Genomic DNA, 14,313 nt, shown 5'->3' with positions numbered 1-14,313 from the left:
GCTAACATATTACTTAATTATAGTATAAAAAAAGAATAAGATATTAATTAATTACATATAGTAAATTGAGACCAAGCCCTAATTATTTGATAATGTTGTTTTTTTGTTTGGTTCCTTTTTTATGACGCTTTGATGTTTGATCATTTCTCTATAAAGTCAGAGTAGGGTTCGTCCAAAATTCCGGGCCGGGCTTTGCTAGTTTTTTTTATTTTGTGGGCTGGGCCGAGGTTTCAAAGGGCTTGGCTCGGGCCTAGATGAAATCTAAACAAATGGAATAAAATTGTGGAAGTAGAGAAGCAGAATGCAGATCAAGGCAATAAAACAAGTGTAAAGACATGCAAGGCTCGATTTCGTCAGATAAGGGAACCAAGTAAGAACGTAAGTGAAAGAAACCAATTTTAGAGATAGTTGGAGTAAAGATGAGGAAATAAAAAAATTATCTTTCAACCACTTGAACAGAAGAGAGAACCTAAAAATTCAAGCAGAGATAGAAATAAAGGAAAAGGAAAACAAGAACCCCAATATATCTTACCTTTGGGTGAGTCAAAAACCAGGTATCCCAATCTCTAGTGCGAGCGTAATCATAAAAGAAAAAAGGAAGCAAATATTGAGGAGGTGTAGCATAAAAAAACAAACCAAAGGAAGTAGGGAGAAAGAGAGGGGGAGAGGAAAAGAGAAGATAGGATTAGCTGAGAAAGAAAGAAGAATTTGGAAAGTACTCAGCAACTCCCAACGCAAGGAAACTTTCCTGGACTGAAAGGAGGTGCCTTTTTCCCATTATTTTTCAGCATAACTTTCCATGTGTTAGAGAAGAACCTGCCCCATAAAATTCAAATCAAATTAAGAATCAGCACATAACTACTTGAATGGAAAAGAAATTAATAAGCTAATAAGTGAAAATAAGTTGGAATTATCCAATGACGAACACAAGAATAAAGTGCATGTTTTTATTTGTTTGCATATGAGCTAGAAGCATTGACATGAATTTGGAACATCTATCAAATACTTTGTATGATATCAAGCATTCACCAAGAGCAAAATATTTCATCAATAAAATTTGCATTGAAAGTAACTCGAAATAAACAATATTATGTTCAGAAAATCCTACATGATATATTGCATATATTCTCATGGTAACAAGTAAATTCTTGGTCAGATAATCTGTTCATCTCTTTCTTCCACCGCGCTCTCTTAATGAAAGAGTTAGTGTTTCTCCTGCTCCAACATTGTAATATGCAAGCGACATATTGTCCTTGAGAAAACCAGGTTTTCCACTCAGTTTCTGCTTGTTTGCAGGAAGCTGGATCTCCCCAGAAATTTTTTCTTTGAGACTCCCAACAGTTTCGGATAAAGACTGCAATGTAATCTCCAACAGCTGTCCCTTCCGATTACCTTCATCAACATTGGGGACGGATACTGTGATGCGAACAGGTCCCTGCACTGGCTGCTGTGCTAGAAACTGATCTTCTGGAATAAGCATGGAATCATCGAGCTTCTGGCGCTTGGGTGCAGGTTCTTCTGGAAGCGGAGAAGGGGCTCTCTGAGGTGGAGGTGGAGGTGGTGGTGGTGGCATCATTTGCATTACAGGTGGATGAACAGGAAGGGGGATATAAGCTTGCATGAGTGCAAACTGAGAACCAGGTGGAGGTGGTACAGGAATACTAGGTGCACTCATAGAAATTGATGGAGGCATCTGTCGGTTCATTGAAAGGGGCTGCTGTCCAGAACTCATGGGCATTGGAGGTCCAGGTGATGCAACTGATTGATATTGGACAACTGGGGGCCTTGGTGGAGGTACAGGGAGGCCACTGCTAGTTGGAGCAGAATACTGGACTGTGTTTGGATGAACACGAGGTAGATTCAATGCGAGACCATGTGGTGCGGGAAGAGGACGAACTGAAGGCACAGCAGGTTTTGGACCAGGAAGACTCTTTGCATCTTCGTTAAATACATCATTCTGTGAAATGGCTTGATTTGCTGTGACGCCAATGCTTCCAGTGTGACCGTCCCATATGACCTGTTTTGGTTGCTCATCATTCTTTTTTGCAATCTCAGCCTTGACAGCGTTAGAAACTTCTTCCTCTGTGGTACCGAAAATGTCAGGGCGGGTTCGTGCAAGGCCCAGAATATTCCTTGAGATTTCATCATCCTGAGCAAGAGTAGTCACCCGAAGCTTAGCGAACATTAGTTCTTTCTGCTCCTTGTATTTTGGATCAATAAGAGAAATCCTCATGTGTTCAGACATCTCATTGATAGGGATAAGCTCCCCAGTGATTGGGGAAATGACATACTTTGTTGGGTCTCTTCGGGAAAGGATCCTGTCCTCAGGTCTCTTCCAGTTGTTCACAATTCTTATTGGTGGTTCTGGATCCTCTGCCACCTTAGTCTCCTTCTCTTCAAGTCTGTCTGTCCTCCAGTCTTCTTCATCCAATTCCATTTCCACCTCCTTACCAGTCTCGACAATATCTTCTTCCATATTTGTGACCTTGCTTCTCCTTATAACTTCCTCAGGGGCTGTTGGAGGAGGTAAATCCTCATCCTCATGATCAGCAAAGTAAATCGTTTCAACCACAACAAAATCGTGCCAATCAATCATAGCCGCTTGTATCCTTTCCTGCTCAATTTCATCTTCAGCCTTGTGCCTTGCCTGCTCTTGTGAACGTTCCCACTCCAGTCGATTCACGCACCTTTCAAGCATGGTTGCATTGTCTGCAACACTTTTCTTAAGCTTCTCTGTCAAACCCTTAGGCGGCATCAACACCTTCGAATACGCATCAGCAAGATAAGTGAAAAATGAGAACATACTATGCTTAGGCCTCAGAAAATGGAACTGGGGGTTATTGATTTCTCTGCTTGTCAATCCTGTCAAAAAAGATTTCCCATTTCGAGCCACAAACTGGGCTGTGAGCATAACAGTATCCAACTCTTCTCCAGTTATTCCTTGAGGAAGCCGAACAGTATACTGCTCGGCCTCTGGTGTTTCGAGCACTTTGCACGCTGGTTTAAAGTGGGCAGAGAGGTCAGGCTTTGGTGCTCCTCCTGCTTCACGGTCTGCAGCCGGAGCTGGTGGGGCCGACTCGGGTGCAGCAGAATCTGCAAACTGAGAAGAAGGTTGCTGTCCACGGAATTCAGACAACCGATGCTGATAATATGCATGGAAGGGACTTGAGGAAATCAAAAAGTTGAACTTTGCATTTCCAGTATTCTTAGCTAAGACCCTCTGCTCAAATTCAGGTCCATTTTTCGCCACGAATTCAGCAGTTTTTTCAACAATGTTTCTGATGTCTAGGGGAGGATATATGATCCCAATAGCCCTAGTATGCGTCGTAACTGAAGTACAAGGCAAGTTGGTTTTGCTCAACTCCTCCTCCTTATTCATGAATTGCTTCTCATCCTTACTAACTTCAGTCCCTTGGGATGCTGAGATAGGTAAAACGCTACTTTCATCGTCATCAGGAGGAGCCTGTATGGGCAAAAAGAATCCTATTGGTCGTCGATCAACATCAACCTTACCCATAGCTTCCACAAAAACACAACACTAACGCTTTAACTGGCAGATAATCTATCTAGTACCAGTTGAAAGAGAGAGAATTCAAACACCAGATATTAAAGTTTTATTACGCAGAGAGAAGAGTACCTTAGGGCTAGCTCTTTGAGGGATTGTGTGAAATAAGTATCACCTATGTCCTTTATATAGAGATTTTTAACCTAATTTGAGCAGGAATCCGTCTCCTAGGTGCCTTCGGATTGCTAAACCGCCATGGCCTGGCGTTAATTTCGTACAAAGAGTTGAGAATATAATTTCCAATTTTATCATTCCTTAATGGACTAGGAAACCACTTTCTGTATTCATTGGCCCAACTCAACAAAAAGTTTTTATTTGGTTGTTTTAGTTTGAAGGGTAAAGTTGGAAATTCGAGGAAGATTAAGCAGAAGGAAGGGAAATAATTGGTTGCATTTTCATACGATCTCCTCTTTCTTCTAGTTAGGGGAATAAAAAATTGTTAAAGCACTAATTAGTTTCCATTCCCATTTTTAATTAAAATTTATTAATGCTTTAACAATTTTTTTCTCTTACATTACATAAAAAAGAAGATCAGATCCAATGAAATATTCCTTAAGAAAAGAAGAAAATAAACTAATTTGCCTTGCTTAAGCTTTTGTAACCTCATGGGAGTGGTATGCTTCATTATTTTCAGGGCCCTCTCCTGCCCTCCATATGAAGATCCATTTGTCACTACAACAACATTTTGAGTGTCGGTAGTTTGCTTCTCTTCAATGGAGCCAACACTATTGCATTTTATTTGTCTATTTCCATGCCATTGGGGATCCTCTTGGTTACCGAGAAAAAAAAAAATACCAGCAAGTCATATCCCTTTAGATTTGAGCAGCCAATTTTGTGTCAGACCAATAAGCAAGCTAATAAAGTTGCTAATGTAACCTCTGGACTAAAGAGTATCTCCGAAATATGTAAAATTATCACATGAATATAAAATAACAAAAATTAAAGGGTTCAATTGAATAGTCAAATCATACATAGATTTGAGGACTGAAAGAGATATGTCAAAAATAATATATCAAAAGGTTTGATGTCAAATATATTTTTAATATTTTTTTTGGTCATGAATTCCATTATCATTCACTCTCTTTTAAAACTTTATGCATCAAATGAGTCCCATTTGTTTTTTAAAATATAATAAAATAATATGATATTTGGCATTTTGAGTGGAGTTAAATTTTTTACAAAATGTCAAATTGCCACATAAACCTTCAAATTCAAATTTAACATTTTTCATTTGACATCTCCCTTGGAGATGCTCTGAAGATCACCAAATGTAACCTTTGAAAAATCATAGGTTAAAGAAAAAGGAATATGAAAAGTTTTTCCAAAAAAGATCAAAAGTGGTATTAGAGAATTATAACAAGGGTAAGCTAATCCTAAAAAGTTACATTAAATACTTTCTTAGGTGGGGGAAAAAAATTTCCCAAGCTCAACCAAAGATATCAAATTTTCCCTCATAGGTTTCACTGATTAGTATAAAGCATAACAAGTCTGGGTTAAAATATAAAGTATAACATATCGGTAACTAATAAAACCCTCTTGACCTTTTAGTCTCTACGTAACCTAACAAATGTGATATATATTTAAGCAATAGAAATTAGAGGTCATCATATGGCTAGCAGCCCGCGGGTCAAAGTGGATAGCTCAGCTTGATTTGATGGTTAGGCTCGTTCAGCCTAGTTTGTTTAAGGTTGGGTACGAATTGGACTTAGGTTTTGAAACCTCTGATTCCCTCACGGCTCAGTCCAACAAGGTCAGCTCATGGCCCAGCTCAGCCTAGTTTGTTTTATTTTTGTTTATTTGGTAAATATCACGAGGTGTCCTCACGTTCGAAGGGTAGGATTAATCCCCGCTCAGAGTTCGGCTTGCCTTGCCCACAAAGTGCTGCCAATTGGTTTCGAACCCTTACGATTGAAGCACCAAATAATTCGCCAGCTGGAGGTGGCAGTTTGTGACAAGACCCGACCCAAATTTCATTTTGGAATCCGAGCCGAACCCTGTGAGTGTCCGATACCTGGCTAAAGCCTGGCACAAAGACCAAACTGCCCTTCTAACTAAAAATCCACTTTTAAAATAAGATTATCTTCTACCGAAAATTCGGCAGAGTTTCCCCTGTAATTTACTCATTTCCCAAAATTTCTACCTGTCAACAAAAATTTAAAATTTCTCAAGCGTTCAGCATATATCAATTTATATCCAGGAAATCAAGCATCACAACATTCTGGCCTCAAGCCTCAATGAAACGAATAAATCATTCTACTAACCACATTAAATTCAACTTCTTAAACCATCACCAGGACAATGCTAGATTTCATAATAACTTAGCTGGAATACCTTTAATTACTTGCTCTCGCGGCTGCACCTTGTAACCATAAGCTGCCTACGTACCCTTACTAAGGGATCAAGCCACACGTAGTTTTCGTTTTTCATCTCAACTTCCTGTTCCAAGCTTCCTAGCATTTCTCACATGGCAATATATAATCAAACAAAGAAATAAAAACATCTATATCAGGTAAGCATGCTTGGAAAGCCATAACCATCAATTCCTCGTGACACCAATGATGACACGTCCTGACCTGTAATTCTCGCTGGATTCAGGAGACATCTGGTCAATTTGGTCTGCAATTCTCGCTCCCACAGTCCAGATAACTCTAAGACTCGTGGGGCAAAATATGCTAGAAAAACTTAAGATATTTAATACTATATAAAATAATAAAAGATAAAGATAAATAAACATACTAAAATAAAATAAAATGAAATAAAATAAGTTAAAGATTTATAAGCTAAGAACACCCTTGTATCGAACTCAAGTAAAGTTCATATATATATATATATATACATATATCTCCATCTATCGCTTGTAAAACAAATGTGACGCTTAAGAAAATAATGGTAACTGTATAAAATCCTCAATTTAGTTTAAATGCATCTCAGAACTTAAATTCTCTCCACCTAGGCGTACCCCCATTTCTGATTCGTCAATTCCCTTAATACCGTCAATTCCATATATGCCATCAATTCCATATATCCGTCAATTCCAATAATAATCCGTCAATTCCAATGTTAGTCCATCAATTCCATCCTCGCAAGTCTCGGAACCATAAAGTTAACCGAGCCGCATTCCTCGCAGGTCTCAGAGATTACACTTCAATTTGAGCCGTAATCCTCGCAGGTCTCAGAGATAACACTTCAATCTGAGCCACAATCCTCGCACCACACGGTTCAGGCGTCCCCGAATGTGGGACATCATCAAAATAACAAACTATCTCAAGGCAACTTGAGGGGTACCCTAGCGGTGGGTTTGAAAACCATAACTCGTCATTTATATAAACTTGAAATAGATTGGTATATATAAACTTGAAATAGATTGGTTCTCAACTAAACTTATATATATATAGTTCCAATAAAGTGATCGACTATTGTGTAAAGTAATGTGTTGATTTCCAGAGTCATGATCAGAGAAGACAGTAACCAACCATTCTGGAAAGAAAAATTTGTTAATCGATTGCCAAACTTATTTGCCCATAAAATCCGATCAACCCTTAGTAATGAACAATGTCATATTGATTGGGATAGCTTAACTTATGGAAACATAATCAGTACCATTAATCAAGTCAGAATGCGAATGTGTGTGGATATGAAAATTGGTAAACAAATCCAATCTGAAAGAAATTCTGCCAAATATGAGTTAGGTAATTTGTGCGAACAATATGGTGTTTAATGTCTGTTCCCCCATCTAGAAAAAATAAATCTAGTCATCCGAGCCGGCAGCTTAGAAAAAACCGCCATTATTCGCGTAGAAAGCGGTCATTCCAACATAATAATGAAGATAAAGAATTTTATAGTAAAAAAAGGTTCTCCCCTCGGAAAAATTGGAAAAAGAGTCATAATAGAGATAAGAATAATAGCTTTAAGAAAAAGACCGACAAAAGAAAAGTGAAATGTTACAAATGTCAAAAGTATGGTCATTATGCTAATAATTGTAAAGTTAAAGACACAATCAAACAATTAAAAATCACGGATGAAGATAAAAACAAATTAATCCAAGTCCTTGAGTTAAGAAATTCTGAATCCAGTGAGAACGAAACTATGATTAGTCATACTGAGTCTTCTGAAATATATTCTTCTGAGTCACAACCCAGTTATCCTAGAATCCAATTTGGTTGCCAAGATAATTATTGTAAATTTAAGTCAATCAGTGTCCTCACCAAACAGGAAGAACAAGAAGAACTATTAATTGATTTAATAAGCAAAGTTGAAAATCCAGAATTAAAATCTGAGTACCTGAAGAAATTAAGAAAAGTTATCATTCAAGAAGAACCAAAACAGTCTACCCAAAAGATAAATCTGAATACAACTTTAGATAAATTTAAGAAAAAGAAACAAGTCACTTTACAGGATTTACAATTAGAAATAAAAACGGTCAAAAAAGAAATCATTGAGTTAAGACAAATAAGTCAAAAATTACAAACTGAAAATTATGAGATAAAACAAGATTTGGTTAACCTCTTAGAAAAGAGAATTTCTGAGTCTAAACCAGAAAGTTCCACTAACTCAGACGAAGAAAACTCTATACAATAACAAGCCGTTAATTTAATTAAACATGTAAATTTTAGAAAATGGTATGCTCGAGTCACTATATTTGTTAAAAATTTTGAGTTAATACAGTTGCCCTTTTTGATTCCGGAGCCGACTTTGATTGTATTCAAGAAGGCCTAATCCCAACTAAGTATTACAAAAAGTCAAGAGAATCATTAAGTATTGCTTCAAGAAAATCCCTCCAATTGAACTATGAGATCCCTAAAGCCCATGTCTGTCAAAATAAAATCTGCTTTAAAACTTTTTTTATTTTAATCAAAAACATTACTGATGAAGTTATACTAGGTCTGCCGTTGATTGCCCTTCTATACCTTTTCCAGGTTGAACACGATGGCGTCATTTCCACCTGTTTAGGAGAAAAGATCAAGTTCGAATTTTTGAGTAAACCTGAGTTACATAATTTAAAAGAATTACAAAAAAATGCAGTCACCAAATCTGTCCAGGTCATCCGAAACAAAGATAAACAATTAAGATTTCTCCAGGAAGAAGTTAAAACTAAAAGAATTGAGCAACAACTAAGTCATAAGTTTTTACAATCACAAATATAGCAATTTGAAGAAAAACTAAAACAAGAAGTCTGTTATGAGTTTCCCAACGCATTCTGGCATAGGAAACAACATGTTATCTGCCTTCCCTATGTCAAAACCTTTAGTGAGAAAAATATTCCTACTAAAGCAAGACCCATTCAAATGAGCCAAGAGTTAATGGAATTTTGTAAAATTGAGATTACCGATCTACTAAAAAAGGGAATAATCCGTAAGAGTAAATCGCCTTGGTCTTGTCCTGCCTTCTATGTCCAGAAAAATGCTGAATTAGAACGTGGTGTTCCAAGACTAGTCATTAATTACAAACCGCTTAATACTGTCTTAGAATGGATTAGATACCCAATTCCTAACAAAAGAGATTTAATCAACAGATTAGAAAAATCAGTCATCTTTTTTAAGTTTGATATGAAAAGTGGATTTTGGCAAATTCAAATTTCTGAGGCTGATAGATATAAAACTGCTTTTGTTACTCCTTTTGGTCATTATGAGTGGAATGTTATGCCTTTTGGTCTTAAAAATGCGCCTAGTGAATTCCAGAATATAATGAATGAGATCTTTAATCCTTTCAGCCATTTTTCCATAGTTTATATTGATGATGTGCTTATATTCTCTGAGTCCATAGAACAACACTGGAAACACCTGTATAAGTTTTTACAGATAGTTAAACAAAATGGTTTAGTCATTTCTGCTAAGAAAATTAAGTTATTCCAAACAAATGTGAGATTCCTTGGGTTTAATATCTGCCAGTCACAGATTAGTCTCATAGATCGAGTCATCCAGTTTGCTGATAAGTTTCCTGACCAAATCGTAGACAAGAGTCAGCTCCAGAGATTTCTAGGATCTCTAAATTATGTCTCTAACTTTTATCAAAATCTGAGAAAACAATGTAAGCCTTTATTTGATCGTCTCCAAAATAATCCTCCTCCATGGTCGCTGCTCATACTGAAATTGTCAAACAGATCAAAACTCATATCAAGACTCTTCCCTGTCTTGGTATTCCTTCTGCTAATTCATTTAAAATTGTTGAAACTGATGCTTCTAATGTAGGTTATGGCGGCATCCTCAAACAAAGAGTCAACTCCAATCACTCTGAGCAAATTATTCGATTCCATTCTGGCACTTGGTCTCAGTCTCAAATTAATTATAGTACTATTAAGAAAGAAATACTATCTATTGTATTATGCATTAACAAATTTCAGTCTGATTTATTAAATCAAAATTTTTTAGTCCGTGTTGATTGTAAGTCTGCTAAGCATGTATTAGAAAAAGATGTTCAAAATATTGCATCTAAACAAATATTTGCGAGATGGCAAGCTATTTTGAGTATTTTTTATTTTGATATTGAATATTTGAGAGGAAGTGAGAATTCTATTCCTGATTTCCTTATCAGAGAATTTCTGCAGGGAAAACAATGGCAGAAAGAAGAAAAGAAAGAGAAAAAGATGATAAACAAAAGAGTCAAATTGGTCAATCAAGCCAACCAAGTCAACCCCAGTCACTCCGAGTCCTCCCACCATCAATGAGTCAAACTAAATATGAGCCTCCTTCCCAGATCGTCCCCTTCCCGGGATGCTCTCCTATCCAAATCAGTAACAGATTTGCCAACTTAGGAGCCACAGTCGGCCAGGTTCACCCTAGTTTCCAGTCTCATTTCCAGTCATGATCCTTTCCAGGATATTGCCGTCACTAATCCCCCAGTTGCTTCTTACCATAAGACATCTCCATACATGATCAAGAGTCATAGTCACCTGTTTGTCATTGAGTCCAGATATAATTCAGTTGCTAATCCCATCACTATTGCTAAATCTTATTTTCCACCAAATAGTCATTTCATTCCCCTTGCACCATTTAAGAATTTAAAATATTATAGAGATATCCTTCATGAGACCCATTCCATCACCATTAAGCCAATTAAAGATAGAGAAAATCCTCATATCATCCTCTATCATTCACTTTACATTCACCAAATTCTCAATGAAAATGAATGGAGTAGTCACCCCTATGATCTCAAAGTTCTCCAATCAGAACTTCAATATAGCTATTATGATTATATCGAAGCATGGTATTCTATCTTGCTTCACCAAACAGTTGATTTTAGTCACTCCTGGTTCTTAAATTTTGATAGCAAATTCAAAAGTCATTTTCCTTACTGGTTCAATCACTGGTGGGAAAAACATGGTCCAGTCATTGATCTATTTCCTCCTCCTATGCAAGACTTAGTCAATTATTTTACTAATAAAAATAAGTTCAAAGAATCTGAACTGTTCTTCCCCAACCTTCTCCATTTTGTTGCCAAATATAAAGTCCCTTGGATCCTCAAATGGTCCTATCAGGTCAATTGGGAAACCAGAGTCTTAGCTCGCCAGTTTTCAATCAAATGGTGGGATAAATTTAAACTTGAGCGTATTGCAAATTATGTTTATGCTGATTTTCCTCCAGTCAGGAATCCGCACCCTGAGAAAAAGAGCTCTCCTGCCACATCACACTCTTCTCTCCCAATCGAGGGAAGATCTAAGTCTGAACTAAAAGATCTTGCTCGCCAGTTAATGCTTCAAGCCTCTCAGATGAATGATGATGCAGACAGTGATGCCTCTCCTGTGTCACAAACATCTACTAGTAAACCAAAGCCAGCCAGTCAACAAGCCAGCCCCAAAAATGCGGTGGAGTGATTATCCAGATGAGCAAGACCCCTATGATTTTGGTCCTTTCAATCTAGGGGATGATTAAAGCTAAAGTAAAAGTCGCCTCGCATCATGAGCCCTGAAGAAAAGCATCCGAACCCATGCATTCATCAGTCTGAAAGCTGTGTTCTTTTCGAGATTCCCCGACAAAGTAAAAGTTGCAGCACTCAGTAAAAGCAAAAGCTTACGCGTGCCTCAACAGTTACTTTTCACAAGCATCCAAAGCTGCCAGCTCACCAAAAGTTATCAGAGCCTGTTTTATTTGTCTATTTAAGAAGGCCCCGACCTCTATCTTCTCTCAGAATGTAATTTTAGTACACTATAATTTTCTGAGTTTCAAAAGTTCTATCAGTACCAATCTTTTGAAGAACTAAAGTGGTGAAACTAGGATCTTTGTAAGTGTTTTGCATTCTCCAAGTTATCAATTTATTTGAGATGTTTTGAGAATTGATTATTTTGATTAATGCTTATTTTCATTGCATCTATTTTCATATATTCATTAATTTGCTTCATGCATAAGTTGCGTCTATTCTATAATCTATGTGTTTACACCAGCCTTCATTGTTCTTCTTCTTGTAACTGGTTCTAGACCCCTTCTGGTATCAAAGCCGTAAGTGTTGAAGAGTTAGTCTAAGTTTGCAACTCATCCAACCCAAGTGGCTGGTTTAGGTTTTCTGAGTTGTAAGTGTTCAGTTTCTTCTTTTCTTCTTCTGGTCTTTCAGTTCACCTGTCCTTCTCTCTCTTAGTGTCCGGATTGTAAGACCCATTCCAAATAGTAAGTCCCAGGAAGGCCTGAGCGGTAGTGGCATTAGGAGGAGGGCGAGAGAATTTTAGGTGTCCTGTTACCTATGGAGTCTGTATCAGAAGTTTCTGTTCATCTTCTTCTTTAGGAATCTAAACCCAGAACCTTGAGTAAAAATGAGTCGTTTTCTTAGAACCAACTCTTATAGTTCTAGCAGCTCTAGAGCCAATAGTAGTCTCCCAGAGATAGTAAATGAAGAACAAATTGAATATGAGAATAATAGTAATCTAGATTATAAAGATTGGAATATATCTCGAGTCCCTAGTCAAGACATCTATAAGAAAAAATGGTCATTATCCAGTTTTAAGTCAACCACCCATGTTAAAACAGTTGAACAAGTTTATGCCCTAAGTAAAAATCATGAGACATGTCGGTTACTTAATCTTGAGTCAATAAGAAAACATAAAACTGATGGAAACAATTTTCTTCATATTGGTCTAGTACAAGTTACCTTTAACCAGATTAGGATTAAAAGCTTCAATCCTTCTCTGTCTGCGTGATGCTAGATGTAATAATTTTAACGACAGTACATTAGGAATTATTGAGTCCAGTCTTGCTAATGGCCCAATTCATTTTGATTGTTATCCAGATTTTGCAGTCAGTCTGAGCGATCCACATATATTAAAAACACTCACTTTAAATATTAAAACTGAAGGTTATGATGTTTTGCCAGGAAGCCAACCCCTAGCATTAGTTTACAGAATATATTATAAAGTCACAGGTACAAACATGAATTTCCAAGCCTTAAACAAGAGCCCAAAGAGTCAAACATTGTTAATCCAAAGTCATACGCCTGACTCTACTGTTAGAGTTCCTCACTCTATCAAATGGTCAGAAGTTACTCTTCCCACTGATTGGACCCTAACCACTGAGATTCCTCCAGTTCCTATCCAACGTAGTCTAAGCGATTTAGACTACATACAACAATATTTAGATGGTACAGTTAAAATCAATTTTGGTCACCAAACCCCACAGAAATCAACAGTCCAGTTACAACAGTTACCAACACCTGGTCAATCCCAGCGTCATATTCCCACGAGACATTCCTTTGCAGCCTCTTCTTCCACCCTAGAATGAGACCTAGACTGGGCCACTTGCATGACTAAACCAAACTATTCTATTTCCAAGAGTTTGTCCTGTAAATTTCAACTCTAGTGTTATAAAGACCTCCAAGGAACTCTAGTGTTCCAATGTGGGACTAATTTCAACTCAAACATGTGGGACTGTTGATGAGAATTCACCATACAAACTTGGTTTCTCTAATTGGGTATTGCGATGAAGGTGACACTGTGGCACTTGTTTATGAATAAGTGGCCAATGGAAATTTGCAACACCATATATTTTCTGCAGGTACAATACTCATATATTAATATTAATATATTTTGGACTTAATTATTGCAATGGTCTCTAAACTTGTACACCTGAGTTGTATTTTCGTCCATGATATCCAAAAATAGCTACAACCACCATCCACTAATTAGTCTAGTATTGCATGACTGGTATAGTTGCTCCTTTTTCTCTTTAATTTTAAAGAAATACATAATAATTTTTAATAGTAAGTTTTGGTATAATCGTAAACGTGGTTGGATGTAGAAAGTAAATTCCTGGATCATGAAAAATTGAGTGTCTAAAAAGTACTATTTTTTGGGTTTTCATAAAATTTCCAAGTTTGTTAACAATAAAAGTTTGGGTTTCCTTAACTAGTCCTTACAATTAAATTTTCTATTCATCATTATCATTTGTCTCACATATACTGGACTTCAGGTGCCAAATTTTAACAATAGATATGAACAGTCATGTGGTGGAAAGTGTATGTTTGGTTTATTTTCTCTCGTTTGTTTCCTTTGTAAATTGCATTATTACTGATAATACACTCTTGGATTGGATGTGTGCAGATATAACTAAAAAGGTTTTGACTTGGAAAGAGAGACTTTTAACTAAAAAGGTTATACACCCGCAAGCGGTAAAGTACTAGTAGTTGTATGAATAGTAAGGATACAATGTGTGAGGAAGAAAGTAAAGCTTGGCTCCTTAAAATTAAGAGGAGCTCCTCCTTTCCACCAATAATTAAAAAAAAACAGTTTACATTCAGAATCACGATAAAAAGAACAAAATAACACGGCT

General features: G+C 36.9%; 1 protein-coding gene across 1 annotated transcript; it reads right to left on the bottom strand.

Moving 5' to 3' along the window:
- Positions 1-1,069: 1,069 nt before the first annotated feature.
- Positions 1,070-3,701, bottom strand: LOC117622715 (probable splicing factor 3A subunit 1). The gene has a single exon (XM_034353478.1). It carries the CDS (start codon positions 3,515-3,517, stop codon positions 1,166-1,168), a length of 2,352 nt encoding a protein of 783 aa, XP_034209369.1. The 5' UTR covers positions 3,518-3,701; the 3' UTR covers positions 1,070-1,165.
- Positions 3,702-14,313: the final 10,612 nt, after the last annotated feature.

This window comes from Prunus dulcis, chromosome 3, assembly GCF_902201215.1.
Source record: "Prunus dulcis chromosome 3, ALMONDv2, whole genome shotgun sequence".
Taxonomy (NCBI): Eukaryota; Viridiplantae; Streptophyta; class Magnoliopsida; order Rosales; family Rosaceae; genus Prunus; species Prunus dulcis.
Note: the sequence above shows the minus strand (reverse complement) of the source record. Positions and strands in the feature narration are given on the sequence as shown.

Excerpts from the sequence above, each read along its gene's own strand:
- LOC117622715 (XM_034353478.1), bottom strand. The coding sequence starts at position 3,517 with ATGGGTAAGGTTGATGTTGATCGACGACCAATAGGATTCTTTTTGCCC.